At 32.8% G+C, this 17,880-nt stretch overlaps 2 protein-coding genes across 3 annotated transcripts; one reads left to right on the forward strand and one right to left on the reverse strand.

Moving 5' to 3' along the window:
- Positions 1-6,436: 6,436 nt before the first annotated feature.
- LOC25485040 (ran-binding protein 1 homolog b) lies at positions 6,437-9,260 on the forward strand. Its single transcript, XM_013614144.3, has 4 exons — positions 6,437-6,684; positions 6,765-6,916; positions 7,005-7,130; positions 8,625-9,260. The coding sequence occupies exons 1-4, from the start codon at positions 6,539-6,541 to the stop codon at positions 8,864-8,866; spliced, it is 666 nt and encodes a 221-aa protein (XP_013469598.1). The 5' UTR covers positions 6,437-6,538; the 3' UTR covers positions 8,867-9,260.
- Positions 9,261-9,774: 514 nt separating this feature from the next.
- LOC25485041 (protein PIGMENT DEFECTIVE 338, chloroplastic) lies at positions 9,775-14,946 on the reverse strand. 2 transcript variants are annotated; one of them, XM_013614145.3, is made up of 8 exons: positions 13,989-14,943; positions 12,639-12,713; positions 12,477-12,548; positions 12,273-12,353; positions 12,062-12,159; positions 10,935-11,060; positions 10,584-10,632; positions 9,775-10,498 (listed from the first exon to the last, which is right to left on the reverse strand). In XM_013614145.3, the coding sequence occupies exons 1-8, from the start codon at positions 14,862-14,864 to the stop codon at positions 10,340-10,342; spliced, it is 1,536 nt and encodes a 511-aa protein (XP_013469599.1). In that variant the 5' UTR covers positions 14,865-14,943; the 3' UTR covers positions 9,775-10,339. The 2 variants fall into 2 exon arrangements, 1 of the variants encoding a protein (XP_013469599.1); XR_003013158.2 differs by lacking the exons at positions 9,775-10,498; positions 10,584-10,632; positions 10,935-11,060 and adding an exon at positions 11,359-11,495 and having other exon boundaries at positions 12,062-12,353; positions 13,989-14,946.
- Positions 14,947-17,880: the final 2,934 nt, after the last annotated feature.

The following is a 17,880-nucleotide window of genomic DNA, read 5'->3' on the forward strand; positions in this document are numbered from 1 at the left end:
TGTGCTAAGAAATATAAAATGAGTACTGTTACTTGCATAAATATAACAAAATTAGGTAGTATCACAAAATGACAACTAGTACAAGTAAGCTCTTCTATTTGAGACGGAGGGAGTATTTAAAAGGGTCTTATTAACAATGCCCCAAGGAAAATGATTAAGAACATTAATAGAAACTTTATCTTAAAAATATAAATTTTTATTTTTGTTTTAGCAATAATCTCAAAAGTATTCATTAGTATAGCATTCTCCATTAAGATAAGCATTTAGGGACAAATTTGGTAGTGTAAATTTTGTTAGTTTTACTTTGTCTTTTATAACTTTTTAATCGTGTGATTACTGTTTATGGAGTGGAATTAAGAAAAGTTAGAGTGATTTGGTTATCGAGGAAGAGGAGGTGGGTTTGTTTTGGGAGTGGAGCAAAAGAAATTTGTATGTCACATGACATGAGAGGGAGTTTTGGATTAAATTAGGGCACGGGTAACGATTAGGGTTTTTATTATGGCTCAGGTTTTGAATCTTTTGATTGTTTCTTACAGTTCAGCTGCACGAGGCTTATCTCTCATAAATGTCACAAAATTTTAGAATTGAGAACCTTTAGGGATGGTACCTATGATATTCCTAATATTGATTAAAAAAACGTTATTCTAGCATGGTAAGCATTCAAAAAAGAAGATTAACAAGTGTCTTGATACATTGGTTAAACTTAGGTAAATGTTAACGAATGTCGTTAAAGCATTGTTTAAACATTTAAAATAAGCATTCAATCTGTTTTAAATAATTTGTTTTGAAGAAAAAAAGTGTAGCAAATTATAAGTTGTTTTACAATATCGATGTATTAAATGTTATATTTTCTATCTCCGTGAGCTTAGCTCAGTTGATAGGGATATTGCATTTTATATGCAAGGGTCGGGATTCGAATCCCGGACACTCCACTTCTCCACAATTTAATTGTGTGAGCTCTAACCATTAGATTACTTGACCAAAAAAAAAATGTTACCTTCAATTATTTATTACTCTTTTTTATTTCAATTTTTTAATGTATAACTTTCTCTACCATTAACAAAATTAAAAGATAATTCGTTTTTTAATTACTATGATGGAACCATATTTCTAGTTTCAATCGACACTTGTGTCATCTATATATCTATTGATAATTTAGTTGTTGTTATTGTTAACTTGATGTTAGGATTGAATATATAGTCATGCGAATCAAATTTTATCATTCTAGTATCATGATATTGGTATTTGAGTTTGTTAACCATTAATTGGTAGGAGTTTGATTACTCATAGATGTATGTGAAAAAATATATGTTAAAGAAATCAACATTTTAAATGAATCTTAATAATATTGAAAGATTAATCTCTGCAATTATGTTATTGATGTCATTTTGATTATTTGGACTTTTATAATTTTGTTTGAGGACTGTAATTTTCTTTTGAGGACATATCTTTTGTTTTTTTTTCAAAAATAGCAATGCATTATCTATATTTAAGAGCAATTTTTCAAGTATCAGAATTGGTTTTGCATGCAAATGCAAAGAGATGAATTTTTTTTTGTTTTTTTGAGCAAATGATTACTTTGGTCCCTGACTTTGCAACTCGTTGTCACAAAAGTCTCTGACTCAAGATTAAATATAAAGAAGTCTCTGACTCTGCACTTACGTTATCATGAAGATATATGAGGGTCTAATATATAGGAAAAATATTTCCAAAAATTGACTTCCATATTTTGATGTTACTGTTTTAAAACGCCACTTAAAAAAAAATAGATGAATAGTTAGTAAATAAACGGTAGAATTGAATCCTTAGATTAGTTGTCTTTTTGCTAGATATCGAGTTTTATAAAAATACAGTTATTCAATTCTTATTCTTCTTCTTTGTATCTCCTTTAACATAGTGTAGCATAAACCAAAACTCTTAAATTCTGTATCCGGATATCATAATTGATTACATCTAATAAATACATATACTATAATAAACACTCACTGACAAAGAAAACATGTAAAATGGACGGAGCAGGTATTCAACAAAAAGATTTGTACCCAAAAAAAAACAATGATATATAGACATACTTAGCTAGACTCGTACTCCCATTTAATAGTAGTATGATATGATGAAAGACTATGTTTTCTTTACAGCAAAGACAATTTTTAATTTAGATGAGAAAAAAATTTGACCCTTAAACTAAGTAGTTCAAGGAGCAAAGCCACTTGAAAAAGATTCCAAGTTTACGTTAATGCGCCGCTACATTACATATACACCATAGTTGTGTATAATATGGATTATTATTCATATGTATATAAAAATTGCTTGCTAAATATTTTTATTGAATTGCATTATGATCGATGATGTTATATAACTCTTGTCTATAAACAATTGTTGATTGAGTTACGTGGCATTTCCTGATATGACATTAGTGATTCATTAAGATAAGAAGCTGGACTTAAAAGCAACCAAAAAGACAAACCCATAACTCTGCATATACTGCAGTGAACTCCTTAGGGAACATGTATCTGTTATTTTATTCATTAGCTCTGTTTTTAGAAAAACCGGTGGTTTGTTTTAGCATATAATAAAAGTTGAAATTTGTTTAGCCATTAAGTATGAGTGTAATTGACTAACTTCAAACCCTAACGACTCTGCAATCGATGCATTGATGGAATCACTATACACATGAAGAAGTAGGTACTTTACGTGGCATTTCATGTATTACTTTTACTACGAGTCAAAGGAAGTAAAATAAACCCATTTTAGTTGATTTGGTGGTGTTGGCTAGGATTTTTGGAGTGTAAGGTAAAACTTTGCATTTTTGTTTTTTAATCACTTCTGTTTGTATGTTACCAACAATCTTTATGTTGAGGTACATGATATTGGTTTTGAATGTTTGATGATCATTACTTTTGCATGTAGTCTAATTATGCCTAAGTTCATAGAGCCCCCAGCCTTATTATAATGGTAATGAGAGGTGCAAATTCATCACTTAAGATTCTTTAAATATCAATTAACAATTTACATAAGGTCCTTGCAGCTAGCGTCGCATTTTTTAATACAGAAAGTTATTTTTTTATAAATCATTAATAAACAAAAGTAAATTATAGTGAAGAGGACAAAGGAGATCAAGTTACTATGTATACGTGTAAAACAAACAATGTGGTATCTAAATATGTGTGCACCAAATGGGTTAAACATTAGGCCTGTCCAAGGCAATTAATTAGGTGAGGTTTCAAAAGTAAACAAATCATTTGAGAAATTTTGTATATCAAATTTTTTAAATTGGGTCATTCTAACTACTCTCTGTGTCCCTGATTAAGTGAACTATTTACTCACTTCACATATATAAAAAAAATATGAATGAATGAGAGAGAAAAATTATTTTAAGTGTTTTTGTCAAGTTTATAGTGTCGAGAGAGCAAAAGTTATGCTTCACGATTAGATGCACGTAGGATTTGTAATACATCTTGTGCACAACCGCTGCAAGAAGGAAATGTGAAATGGATCAAACCAGCTGAAGGAAGATTTAAGTGCAATATTGATGCTTCTTTCTTCCAGCTTTCTAATAAAGTGGGAATAGGAGTTTGTATAATGGATGATACAGACATTTTTGTTTTGGCAAAAACTGAATGGTTAACTTCAGTTTGTGAGGGTTGGCGAAGCTCTTGGACTGTTATCAGCTTTAGAATGGGTTCATCACTTACACTTGGGACCTATCATTTTGAACTTGATGCCAAAAAAGTGGTGGATGGTTTTTCATCTGCACATTAGGATGTTACATAATTTGGGATGATTATCCATAATTGCAAAACTATCTTTGAACAATACTATGTCAACTCTAGTGTTGAGTTTGTGAGAAGACAAACAAATGAGACAGCTCATAGATTAGTTAAGGTGGTCACATCCTCAGCTAGTTTCTAGATTTTGGTAGAAATACCATATTGCATTAAAAAGGTGAAATAAGTGAGTTATTTTAGTACAATATTTTTTTTAAAAAAAAACTAACTTATGGAGGGATTAGTGTTCCGAGACACTAATTAAAGAAAAAAATATATAAGTTTTGTATTAAAAACAATATTTTCAACACTTTTAAATATTTATTAAACAAATTTTAAGAAATTCTAATCATACGTATTTCCTTTAGTAGTTCGTTATCATTTTCCTTATAATTTTTATTTCAAAATGAAAGCAAAAACCATAAAACAAGTGAGCTAATGGAAGGGGAAACACTTATTTTTATTTTAAAAAAAAGGCAGGAGGGGGGGCAAAAAGAAGCCATCAAATGACAAGGGCTGACTCGCTTCATTCCTTGGCCCATCTGCTATAAGCTTTCATAATTGGGGCATGATCCTAGCAGATATCCAAAAATGAAGAGGGGTGCAATTTCAAGCATTATTTCTTTATCATTCCAGAATTAATTATTCAAGCATTACTGATATTATAAGGATGTTAAATAATAATGTTCTTTTAATATTTTATTTTATTTTGGAATATTTTTTTTTACAAATGAGTCACTTGATGTGGAAAAGAAGGAGTATCAATTTTATCAAATTAATCTTATTTAATGTTAGTTTATTCATCAAGGTCATAAACATAAAAGGGAAAATTCTGAACTTTTTTTTATAGACAGCAACATTAGTATATGTTAATTTGTTAGTATTTATTCATTGAAGGTGAAAATTGACACCAAAACCACCATTATCACTCCAGCCACCAAATCCACTGACTTATCTTATATCTCTTGAGAGATATTTACTTGTTATTGATGGATGTGCATAGAATATTAATTAGAATTTGCAATTGGAAAGTGTCAGCTTGGGATACGATGGTGGAGGTGGTGGCTAGGAGACTAAATTCTTGGTAAAATAGGTTTGCGAGCTTAGGTGGCCGAATGGTGTTGATTAACTCCGTTTTAAATTCCATCCTTTTTGACATCACCACCAAATTAGAAATCAAGGTGGAGAAATGTTGAAATTGGCTTCAAATTTGTGGTCTGGAAGAACAGAGAAATCGTGACACGATTTTGGAATCGTGACACGATTGGAGGTGCCGTGAGCCAAGTTTGCTGGATGCAAAATCGTGGCACGATCTTGGGAAATCGTGACACGATTCAGAAACTTGCTGGTTAAGTATCACTGATAAGGACTGGTCAACCTGGGGACCGTTGCAGATCGTGACACGATCTAGGGAAATCGTGGCACGATTTCTTCAGGGGAGGACTGGTATATATTGTGTTCTTGTGCTTTTTGAGGATAACCTTAAGAGAGCTTAAGAGAGAAATCTTGGAGATCAAAGAGGGGATCCTATGGGGTGTGTGCCTTTGATGAGAGAGTTTCTTAGGTTGGGAAAAACATTGTAATCACCTTGGGATTTTGGGTTCATAGTGTGAGAGTGGGAAAATACCAAAGGGTAGTTCTAGGGTTTGTTCATGTGTAAAGCTTGACAAGCTAGAGTCTTGTAACCTTTTGTAACACTTCACATATTGGATTGGAGAGCTGCTCTCTCCCCCAGATTAGGCCATATTGGCTGAACTGGGTCAACAATCTTGCTCGGTGTTTTGTTCTTTCCTTTACCATTTATCTTGTTTATGCTTGTTAGCTCTTTGTGTGGTTTTGCTATACACTAGCTTAGGGCTGTTTGTTGTTGTTTGCTTGGAAGCCATTTGTTCTCATTGATTATCACTATCAGTTGCTCCACACATCATTGGTTTATTTCATTGGTGTGAAGGTTTATTTGGAATCGGATTCACAACAATAATGACATTGCATTATACTCCTCCGATCATATTTATAAGCAAAAATGTATTTTTAAGGTTCAATAAATACATAATGTATTTGGTTTATACATGCTAAATACATTATGTATTGAATGATTCTAAAAAGTGTTTTTTTTTTTTGCTTAAAATTGTGACCGGAGGGAATAGTCCTTATATACAAGACTGCATTCAGACCTCGAACATCTCAGTTATTTTTGGAAGAACCTCAAACATCTCATTTATTTATCTTAAACATGAATTTTCATCCACTTGACTACTCAAACTACATTGTTATATGGAGTATTATTATGTTTTGCGTGGATTAAACTGGATTACTCCCTCCGTTTTAAAATGAGTGTCGCTTTAGCAAAAAAAAATTGTTTCAAAATGAATGCCGCTTTACATTTTCAATGCAACTTTAATTTTTTTCTTCCAACTTTACCCTCAATAAATACTTCAACTTTTCTCTCTCACACAATTTTCAATTTAACTTTAAGTTTGTCTTGTCCCTATAAAATAAGGTTATTTTAGTAAAATTGCTATAACATTTAACTACTTTATTACATTTCTTAATGCGTGTGTTATTGGCTAAACCGACACTATTTTTTGAAAAAGAGGGATTACTAAACAAATTTGAAAAATCTAATTAGACTTTAAGTCGATCCCACATATATACAGCACTAGACACCAAACTCCACTCACACTCAATCACATTACATCCCATAGATTCCCAACACTTTTTAAACCCTAGCGGCACTACTTTACAGTTCAAACCCTTTCTCTCTCTAGAACATGGCCGATCCCGAGCACCGCGAAGAGGAGGAAGCACCCGCCGTCGGTGACGACGAAGACACCGGAGCACAAGTCGCTCCGATTGTCCAACTCCAAGAAGTTGCCGTCACTACCGGTGAAGAAGACGAAGAATCCATTCTAGATCTGTACGTACTTTACTTTCCCTTTTTTACCTTCGATTTTAGGGTTTTATTTTACATCGCTAATTGTTTTTCTTTCATCGCAGCAAATCAAAGCTTTACCGTTTCGATAAAGATGGAAATCAGTGGAAGGAGAGAGGTGCTGGGACGGTCAAGTTCTTGAAGCATAAGGTTACTGGTAAAGTGAGGCTTCTCATGAGGCAATCGAAGACACTCAAGATCTGCGCTAATCATCTCAGTATGTGTTGTGATTTTCTGATTGATTTTACTTATTGTGTTTTTGTTTTGTGATTTTGAGATTGTTATGGTTTTTGATTGTGTTGTAGTTATACCTACGATGAGCGTTCAAGAGCATGCTGGGAATGAGAAATCTTGTGTTTGGCATGCTAGGGATTTTGCTGATGGTGAACTTAAGGATGAGCTTTTCTGCATTCGATTTCCTTCAATTGAAAGTGAGTATTGGTTTACCAGATGCTATCATGTTTGGTGTTTTCATAGTTAGATTGATTTAATTGATTTGTTGATTCATATATCATAATTGATTTGGGGGCAATGTCAATCTGTGAAGTTCATCTGCATTCTTTAGTGTTATTAGTCAATTGATGTCATTTATTTTTGATTTGTTCCCCCAATTTGAACTTAGAATTATCTAAGCACAAATGTATTGTTCTTGACGTACTGTCTCCCTGAAACATGATGAGTTGTGTGTATGATTTGTATTTCCGAAGTTGCTTGAGATCTATGCAAAACACATGCCTTGCAAAATTTTCAATTAGTTTGAGAAATTGATCTGTTACATTATGTAATGTTATATAATCTTAGGCATATTATAATTATAGTTAAGGGACATTCACCTTGTTTACTCGATTATATTGTGAATTAGCGTTTGTAAGATTTCGCAGAACTTATTGTAATTTGACCTGTTTCACTTGTCATCACACCCGCTGTTCATTTTGATGTTTGGCCTTCTGCATCATTAAATCAATTTTGTCATGTAGTGTCATTTAGCGATGGTATTAGATATCTAGACATGCTTCTGGTTTGAAAGAGTGTTTCTTAAAACAATAAGTTGTTGAAGAAAGTACATGGTATAATTTGGATTACCTCAACTTTAAATATGAACTTAACAATACATATTTAAAATCTTTTTAATAGGTTTTAAGCATTTTATATGACTGGGTCATAGTAGAAGACTTAATCACACTGTCTTTCAGATTTAAAATGCACATTTGACCTATTCAAACAACTTTATTTATCAGTAGTAGATTTAAATGATGTGTGTTCTGTGTGTGTAATTTATTATTATAGATGAGATTCTGAATAACTGCTTTTTAACCAGCCCTTGTGGATTTGATCACGGCATATCATATGTGATGGATATCTCAGATTCTGAGTCGTAAGTTTTAGAATATCATGCCGTCCGTGATATGATGGCACAATTAAAATTTCCTAGCATATGATGAATTTCCTTTAATTTTTTCACCGTGCAATGGCTGTCACATGCTGTTTCTCAACATTTTCAGCTAACATTTAAGATCACATCACAGCTACATGAGCACACTGTCTACTTTAGTTTACTTTAACTCATAGTTAAAATAAATCGTTGGCTGTAGTTCGGTGCTCATAAGAGCTCTTACTGATTTTAAGATAACTTTTATCTGTTTGCACGTTGGATAGAAAACTGCTTTAGCAGTTTAGTAAACCTTATTGTAAAGGTTACCCCCTCCACTTCAGTTTTAAGGATTCATTGCATACTTGTAGTCAGGGTTGGTATCCAAAAATTTTCATTTCTTTCAATTATCCACGGCATAGTGTGCACAATCTAGATAATCATCTGCATATGCTCTGTTTGGCCGGAGTATAAAGGAGTAGTTCGGTAACGTAACATGCACAAATATCAATATGTTTACCATATTCTGTATAAACTTACCATTTCTGTCTGTCAGATTGCAAAAGCTTTATGGAAACATTCCAAGAAGTTGCCGAGTCCCAGAAGCAAGTGGATGACCAGGATGCATCTGCAGCAGCTGTTCTTGTTGAGAAATTGACTGTTGAAGACAAGGCTGCTGATGCAGAGAAGAAAGATGAAGAGAAGTCCAAGGATAAAACTGGAGAGAAAGAATCTGCATCAGAGGCAAGTAAGGCAGATGCAGATAAAAAAGTTGAAGAGCCTGCATCCTCTGCTTGAGAATTCTTTATTCATACTACTATGCAATCTGACAAGGTTGTGGTCGATGTTTTTACAGCCCATGTCTTTGGATATTGTCATACTTAATAGTCGTCAGGTTGTCACTGTCGTTCAATTGAGTTGTTTGTGTCCTCGTGTTTTTGTCAGCACAACAAGCAAAACTAGGGTTGGGTGTGAATTTTGAGACTTTGAACTGGTTGAGCTTTTGGGGTCTGGGAGTTTATTGTTATAGTTAATTTCATTCTACATGTGTATTTTTTGCAAGTAACGAGTCATGTTGATTGGGAGGGTGCATTCGAGAATGGCCAAAGTCATACAGGCTTTGGATACAGTTTGTTTGAGTTTCATATTTTGGTTAACATTCATTTTTGGTCTTTTATCTATTTTTTTTTTTAAAATTTCAGTTTGATTTGTGTTCGGTGAATAGGCCAGCTGAAGCATCAACTTGTTAAATGAGAAGCAAATGGGTTATGAAACATATGCTTGATCTTTTAAAAATAATTCAATTAGATATTGTTTTACGAAAGTTATATTGGTGTGGTAATTTTTTTAAAAAATATTGTTGGTGTGCCCTTACAAAACTGTTCTGGTGTCGTCTTAAAATAAAAATAGAAGTTCTAATTGTAACTTTTGAAAGCTATATTAAACTAAAATATTATGGTAAGAATATTATAATTTCTGTAAAAAAATATTTTCTCTTACGTTCATCATGAAATAGAGAATATATTAACAATTTCGGAAACGTGCTGGTTCCTAAGAATAATTTTGAACGCCTCAATCCTATAAAAGAGAAAATATACATCACTAGTAAGTACCTCCTTTGAAAAAATGTAACCTCAATAGCTTCCTTCATAACGGAGACAAAAGCAAGGAAAAATTCAAGACGAGAATAAATATCAAAATTTCAGTGAATGGCGTGATTACAATCACAACTTGGATACTTCACAGGGCAAAATTTTACACTATCAGTTCAGAATGAGTTACAACATCATTTAATGAATCTTGTGACATAAAAGGTCAAAAGTGTCAACAAGAATTAGACGATAGTGTAAGAAGCTTCTCTGTGAGAAAAAATCAAAATTAAATTACTATAGTTTACCCTCAGAATTTACATCCAACTATATGAATCTATCTATAATGAACACCTAAAATGAAGGGGAAGAAACTCAAAAAAAAAAAAAAAAAAAAAAGGCAACAAGAAAGAAATTTAAAGTTGAAAAAAAAAGAATAAAAGTGAATTACTGTGATTCTTTTCATCAAATACTTTATAGCCCATGCTCTTTATGTGACCAAACAACATAAGAGAACAAATGACAGCATCAAAAAATCTTCACCACTCAAGGTCGAGGAGGCTCTTCATATTTTCTTCTTAAACAGCATGTCCGTCATTGGACTGGTGAGCCATGCAACATAAGGTTCTCTGAATTGAGCTCGTCTCAGTGAACAGTTTCTTTCATGCTCTTGTCTTCATCATCATTTTTCAAACTTAAACCACTTCCAGTTTGCATAAAGGGCTTCATTTTCAAAAGGCAAAGCACTAGTTGGTAAGGGTTCTAATTTTGTAGAGACAATATGAGGAGGTAGCTTTTGTTTATATTTCTTTGCCATCATATCAGCCTCCATAAATACTCTCTGTATGGTTGAAAAATGAATACGAATTCAATACACTAAATCCATAGAAGAAATTTTAATAGGATAATAACAAATAAATAAGTACCTCTTTATTTGAAAGAAAAAGTCCAGGTTCACTTTCAAGGTCGGCAATGCTGCATGGTAAGAAAAACAACTTGTCATCAACACCATGAATATTGTTGGTTCTGCTAAAAAGACTTATTTTTAATGCTAAAAACATTGTTCCTGTAGAAGAACCGTTCTGAGAGCTCGACTAGGTATGAATCAAATTTTGAATCTTGGAGGATGTTCATGTTAGGTGAATAAATTTTGTGCATTTACATGCTTCAAGCTACCTCACTCATTTGTTTACGTTAACCAAACAAGGCCAATTAACTCAGAAAGACTTCATACACCCAACAATTACAAAAGGAAGTTAATGTCAATAATCAATTACCTCAAAGAGATTTTATCGGGGAACATTGACCTCACAACAAGAACCTTAACCTTCTCATCAACGAAGAGTACGTCACTGACAGAAGTAACTTCAGCTCGAGTGATATTTGAAACATGCAGCAACCCACTGAAAGGAATCCAGCATGTTCATTTGGAATGTCAGTTTGATAAAATATAGACAGGTTTAATCCAAAATTAACAATTAAAACTTATGAAGTTGATATAGAAATCTTGCAGATTAAAAGTTGCAGTATATGATATATATAAGCCTATTAACAGCAATGCAGCCATAACAACGATAAGGTAGTAGGGTACATATCTGAACGTGAATACTAAAACCATGATAGAAACAAAGAAAGAAAATTATGCAGGATGCACTTTATATATTTGTTAACTTCATCAATTTTAACACCATACCTGTAAAGTTATGCCAAATTTCTCATTTTGGGTCGAAAACAGTAAAATGCTAGAATTGTTGTAGATAAAAAGCAAGTAGGGTATTCACAACCAGATCCGTCCCATCAAACAAACCAAACCATACTATTCGGGGTCGGTGTTTACCCTGTCATATAGGAGATAGTAGGATCAGAACAACTCGTTTGAAGCGAAGCAGGGATTTAGGTCTTGAGGATGCCAAACCAAAAGGGCTATTGAAATCTATCAGGCGCCTAACTGGTTCCTGATTCAACCACTATGCCTGACACTGACAGGTTTGTTCTATTCCGGTTTTTAAAACATTAATCTTATGATAATGAAGAAATTCTTCGTACCAAACCAATTATATATCCCTAAGGGCTCATGCAGAAAGCAAACTGATACTTGAGCACATTAAAAAAGTTTTAAATGCAATTACAGCAGCAAATAAATGGAAAGGAAACATCATAGATGCAATCCACTATATAGATAACAATGACGAGCCAGTTTATTTCATTAGAGTTAATGCAGCTCAGAACAATTCCACCAAATTCAAATTTTAACAATCGTTTTGAAGTTAGGAAAACGTCTATATGTTGGTGTGCCGCATTATTTCCCAAGTGCATTATCTATATTTTCCATCATCCATCAAAAATAACTCAAATTGAGTTATATTTTCAAGGGCTTGTTATCTATAACCGAGCAATCACTCACCTTCTGTTAGTTTTTCCAATCTTAATTTGTGCTCCATATGGAAAGATCTTTTTTACGGTTCCGTCTAAAAGTGTCCCTTCACGAAGATATGCCTTTTCCTGTACGTCATTTCACACAGCACCAAAGAATTTTTAGCAAGACCTAGAAACTCGAAACACCGATGCAAGAAAGTAAGGAAAAATAGGAAATAGACATAGATTTGAATAGTAACCCAAGCTCCCTTTTCACTAAGCACCAAAGAATTTTTAGCTTCATCTATTCGAGTAATTTCTACAAACATACGACGCCCCACCTACATCATCATGATCAAGTATCAGCAAGAGATTATAAGGTAAGTAACTACACTGTTAAGATTTTTTTTTTTTTTTTTTTTTTTTGTCCTTGGCAAGAAAAACGTTCCAAAACTGCAACTTACATTTTCTTTCAATTCAGTAAAGCTATTTACTCTTGTCACAAGCTCAGCTTTGGGTAGGAAAGCTCGTAAACCCTACACATCCGAATTCATGAAGAAATAAGCATTTACTCAAATAATGACACAGTAACATAAATTTCAAGTCAATGGGAAAAACCGAAAAACCTCAATCGTTGTTAGCAGGCCGCCAGTATTCCACTCTGTAATTCTAACCTCGATAGGTTCATTGAGCTGTTGTATCTGCCCCAAACATTAAGAAGATCAGATTAAAATCTCACCAGCATTAGAATTATGTCATTAGACTTTACAGAGTTAAGATTACTAACAGTGATAAAAGAGCATTTATAAGATAATGGACATCAATTTTGATATTAGATAACATACATTTCCTTTTTTACTAAATTTTCAGTATATATAAGTATGATGAAACATTTTCCTACCATTATGATATGAAATGACAAACAACAGTAGATGTCATTTTTGGTCCTCCATACATATACACCAAGTCATTCAAGTCCTTGATTTATAATATCGAAATTTTAATATAAAACATCAAATTGATCCTTCAAGTCACATTTTAGCCATCAATGTTAGGAACCCGAATTAAAGAGAAACAAAAGAAATAATATTATAGATTTAAAAGAAAATATTACAGAAGATTATCCCTCTGTAATCCCAGAGCAAAAGCTCCTCAGAGAAGAGACATTTCTCTCTCTGCCCAAAACCAATAAGGTTCCTAATTGAATAATTCTGCTGTTGTGGCCAAATGGTCTTATTTATACAAACTAAGGGCATAAACTGCCTAACTGCTCCTAATCAACACAAATACCGCATATTATACAAAATGCTAACTGTTCCTAAATAACTATATATTAAAATAACTAACTATATATTAAAATAACTGACTATATATTAAAATAACCGACTGCATCAGCAGTTACCCTATCAATACCACCAGATACCTAACAATCAAGCTGGCCAGAAACTAAAACAATGCAATCTGGCCCTTGAAAGACAAAGGGACCTGTTTGGATTAACTAATTTAAGTTTTCTACTGTCATAAGCACTTGTTAGACTGTCTAGGAGAGCTTATGTAAGCAGCTAATGACATGTCCATAAGCTATTTTCAGCTAATTTCCATAAGCTCTTCAAGATAACTTAAGAAAATAGTTTATAGCTTATATGAAAACAATTTGACTTTATTTTAGCTTTTGTTATAGAAACGGCTTATACATAAACACTTATATGATAAACGTGTTTCCAACAGGGCAAAAATTGGATACATTAATCACCATTGAAGAGCCAATTTGGTATTGCTAATAAATGGAGAACAAATATGGTCTCATGTATATATTTGGGACCAAAACTACTGTTTGCTAAATAATGAATTCTTCAAACTAGTCAATAAAACTACCTAATCCGACTCATAAATTAAAGATGGAAGTTAAAAACTTGGAACATCTACTAAACTAAACATTGGATAGGAGTAAAAAGGAATGAAAGAAAGATAAAAACCTGCCTCACTCGATGCCAAGCAATCCGGCGAAAGAGCCTTCTAGTAGAAATCAATGGTCTACCACTAAGTGTTCTACCTAAAACCTCAGCAAACAAAATGGTTCCAGTTTCTACAACAGGCCTTCCTGGCACTGATACTCCACTCATTACTTCATCATTCTTTACAATTCCCATCTTCCCTTGAACAGTAAAATTCTCTGCATCCTTGTTCACATCACATAACAAATGATCCATTTCTTTACCATTCAAAGGAAGCACTTCCTTGGTTAACATTGTACCTAGTAAATCTGCTCCAACATTTACATCAAGCTTGTTTTCATTACCTGAAACAACAACACCAACCACAAAATCACCAGGTTTTGGCTCATAGTACTCAACATTAACCTTCTTATCTTCTCCTTCTTCTTTTCCTTCATCTTCTTTTTCAACCTCATCACTCACACCATCTTTTTCTTCAGAAACTTCCAATTCCAATACCTCATTATCTTCTTCAACCTCCTTCACATAATCTTTACTACCTTTGAAAAACTTAAAAAAAGGTGCCAAAGCTTCCTCTTCAGAAGGCCTTTCTTGTTCGATCTCAACTTCCAGAACAGGTGAAGGCTTGTTCAACAACTCAACTTGAATTTCATCATCAATGGCTTCTCCAGCTAAATCACTTGAAACCTCGTCAAACCCACCATTTTTAGAGCAAAAGTTGAAGTGGGTATTACTCAAAATAGAAACTTTCTTAGAGACAATTGAACCATGAGGAGTGGAAAGAACAGTATTGGGAAAAGAACAAACTTTCTTATATGATTTCTTGCTGAAAATGAAGGAGTTGCAGCTGAAGCATAAAGAAGAGTTACAAGGATGAAGTTGAAGAATAAATGACATCTTTGTATGGTGAAACTGAACAAAGCATTAGGTTTGGTTTTCAGTTAGACACATCACACAGCAGCAACATTGGTTTTTTTTGTTTTATCCTTTTGGTTCTCTTATTTAAAAAATAAAAATAAAGTTTTTGATCCATCTATTTCAAAAATCAATTTTTTAATCTTCCTATTTAATTTTTTTTAAAGGAATTTTGGTCACCCATCTTTAATTTTGGATATTTGTTATGATGGGGTATATTAATTTATTATGACCTAATAAGTTCATATGCAAGTTCTTAAAAAAAAAAAAAATCATGACCTAATAAGTATTGTCACGTCAAAATGAATAAGACATACCAAAAAAACACTAAAATGAGATGAGGGATCAAATTTTTTTAAATTTTGTTGACAAAAAACCAATTTTTAAAATATAGATAAAACTATTTTTTTAAATTAATGAGATAAAAAGTGCATTTAAACCTTTAATTATAGATTATGGAACATTTATTATTTTTTCCTCATCTATGCTCTCTTATTTATTATTCCATCACCGTTGTCTCCGTGAATTTAGCTCAATTGATAGAGACATTACATTATACTCCTTTCGTTTTAAAATGAGTGTCGTTTTATGTTGGTACCCCAAAATACCGTGTGTCAATTACACGTCATCCTATATATTATTAATAAAAAGGAAACACAACAAAAAAAGTTGGGGGCTGAACCTAATCCAACAAAGTTAAGTAAAATTATAGGTATTGATATCAACCGATCTCTAGAGAAATCAACTCTAATAAAACTATGACATATAGATATAGACTATCATTGAGAATATACAATAGTTTTACAAAATATCCAAAAAACTTATCTTTTTCTCGTGAAGTTAAAAATGGTTTTTTGGAGATTTTTGACATGCAAAATCATCTATAATGACATCAATGTTCTTCAACATATTCTTCTCAATTGACAAAGTAGCCAAACCGTTCAATCTATCTTGTGACACTGATGACCTTTTGGAAGAGACTTCTTACAAGACTCCCTTAAAAGGGACTTCTTGTAACAGCCCGATTTTTTTAGCTAGATTTATTTTAATTACTTTTATTATGTGTTTGTGTGTGATTATTTTTCATTGGGTGCATTTTCATGGGTTTACGTGCTAGAAGAGTATTTTAGTCATTTTGGACTTAAGGGTATTTTGGTGAGGACGGGTAAAATCATAATTTTTGGTGAGAATTACTTTTAGTGATTAGTGAGAATAGTTATTTCATTAAGTTACTAGGGTAAATTGAGATTTTACCGTTTAGTGACCGTTAGTGACATTTTACCGTTATTAGTTAAATATCATTTGAAGTGTAGAAATATTTTTGGTTTGAATATAAATGGGTTAAGCCCACTAGAAACTAGGTTAAGCCCATTAAGGGTCATACCTAAGGAGTTGTCTTAGGAAAATATCACTTCATTCATTTCATAAGATATTTTCTAGAGAGAGGTAGAGAAAGAAAGTGGGAGAAGAGAAGAACAAGGGTTAGAGAGAAGAGGAACTTGAAGAATTCAAGAGTTTGAAGAATTATAGGAGCAAAAGTGAAGCTAGAGCTAATAGTTGGAGATAATTAAGGTAAGGGGGTTAGTTTTTATCATAATCATTTAGTTAATTCTTTTTCTCTTGTTCTATGCATAATTGATTATGAGAATAAGTAATTATCATGAACCCAATCTTTGAAATTCATGTTTATGTGGTAGAGATATGTTTGAATATGTTAATTTGATGTTAAATGAATTGTTGATGACGAAATTGCAAGTTCATGATGTATGAAAATGGGTAGTTTGTAAAGTATGCTCAGTTGGTGAATTATGCATGGTTGTTGATGAATTGTGATATGTTTCATGATCAATGGTTGTTGTTGTTGTTTAGTCATATAGTTGATGATGATAATGGCTTGAGTTTGCATGATTCATAATTTGTTGTTGAGAAATGGATTGTTGTTGGTGGTTTTGTGCAATTGGTGAAGTTGAGTTAAGTGTTCATGTGAAGGACCAAAATGAACTTTGATATATATATGGTTGTTGACTGAAATTTTGTTATTGTTGGATGAATTGAACCTAGGAGAATTTCTGTTTTCATGTTGTGGTTATGTTAGTTGAGTCGTTTGGGAGAAAACGAGTTTTTCGTGTGAAATATCGATGTTTAAGCGTTTTCGTCAATAAGTGATTATGTGAGGTTTTGGAAGATGACTTTTGGGATGGTTGAAACATGAAAATTTTGTAGATTATGTTAGAGTCAAGTGTCAGGAGCGTGTAGGTGAAAACGACATCAAAATCCGATTAGCGGTTTGAATTTTACGCGCGAAATGGTGAAAAACGCACTTTTTGGAAAAGCTGATTTTGGACACGATACTGTCAATATCGTGCCACGATTTTGCCATCGTGCCACGATTTCTTGGTAGAACGTTCAATGGTTTTGGACATAAAAACGTGTCACGATTTCCAGAAAAACGTGACACGATTTTTATGAATCAGATCCTTCATATTTCACTATTTTTCACCCCTTTCCGCTTTGAATTGGATTTTGGTGTAAACATCAAAGTTTTAGGTAATTAAGTTAGCTTTCTAATGGCTTTGGTTTGACGTCCAAATGATTTTTATAACTTGAGTTATGATCAAATTACTACACATGGGTCATGTGGATTTTTGTGAAAACTTATCATAACTTTTTCTTTGAGCCGTGAAACTTTTCTAAACTTGATATGGGTTTTAATCAGAGATGTTTTCTTGAGTCAATTACCTTAGAAATGGTTGTGATTATTCTTGTATGACTAAGTGAAGTTGTATGAATGAATGATTGTATTGGATATGATGTTTATCATGAGATGTGTATGCTATCTTACTAGAATATAAGGAATGTTGAATTGGTGAGACTATATGTGATAGTTGATGTTGAATGACATTGTTGATTATTGATAATCATGTTGATATGTGATGATGAATACTATGATTTAATTGTGAATGAGCATGTTTTCTTGATAATGCAAATGATGTGGAGA

Source organism: Medicago truncatula, chromosome 1 (assembly GCF_003473485.1).
Source record: "Medicago truncatula cultivar Jemalong A17 chromosome 1, MtrunA17r5.0-ANR, whole genome shotgun sequence".
NCBI lineage: Eukaryota > Viridiplantae > Streptophyta > Magnoliopsida > Fabales > Fabaceae > Medicago > Medicago truncatula.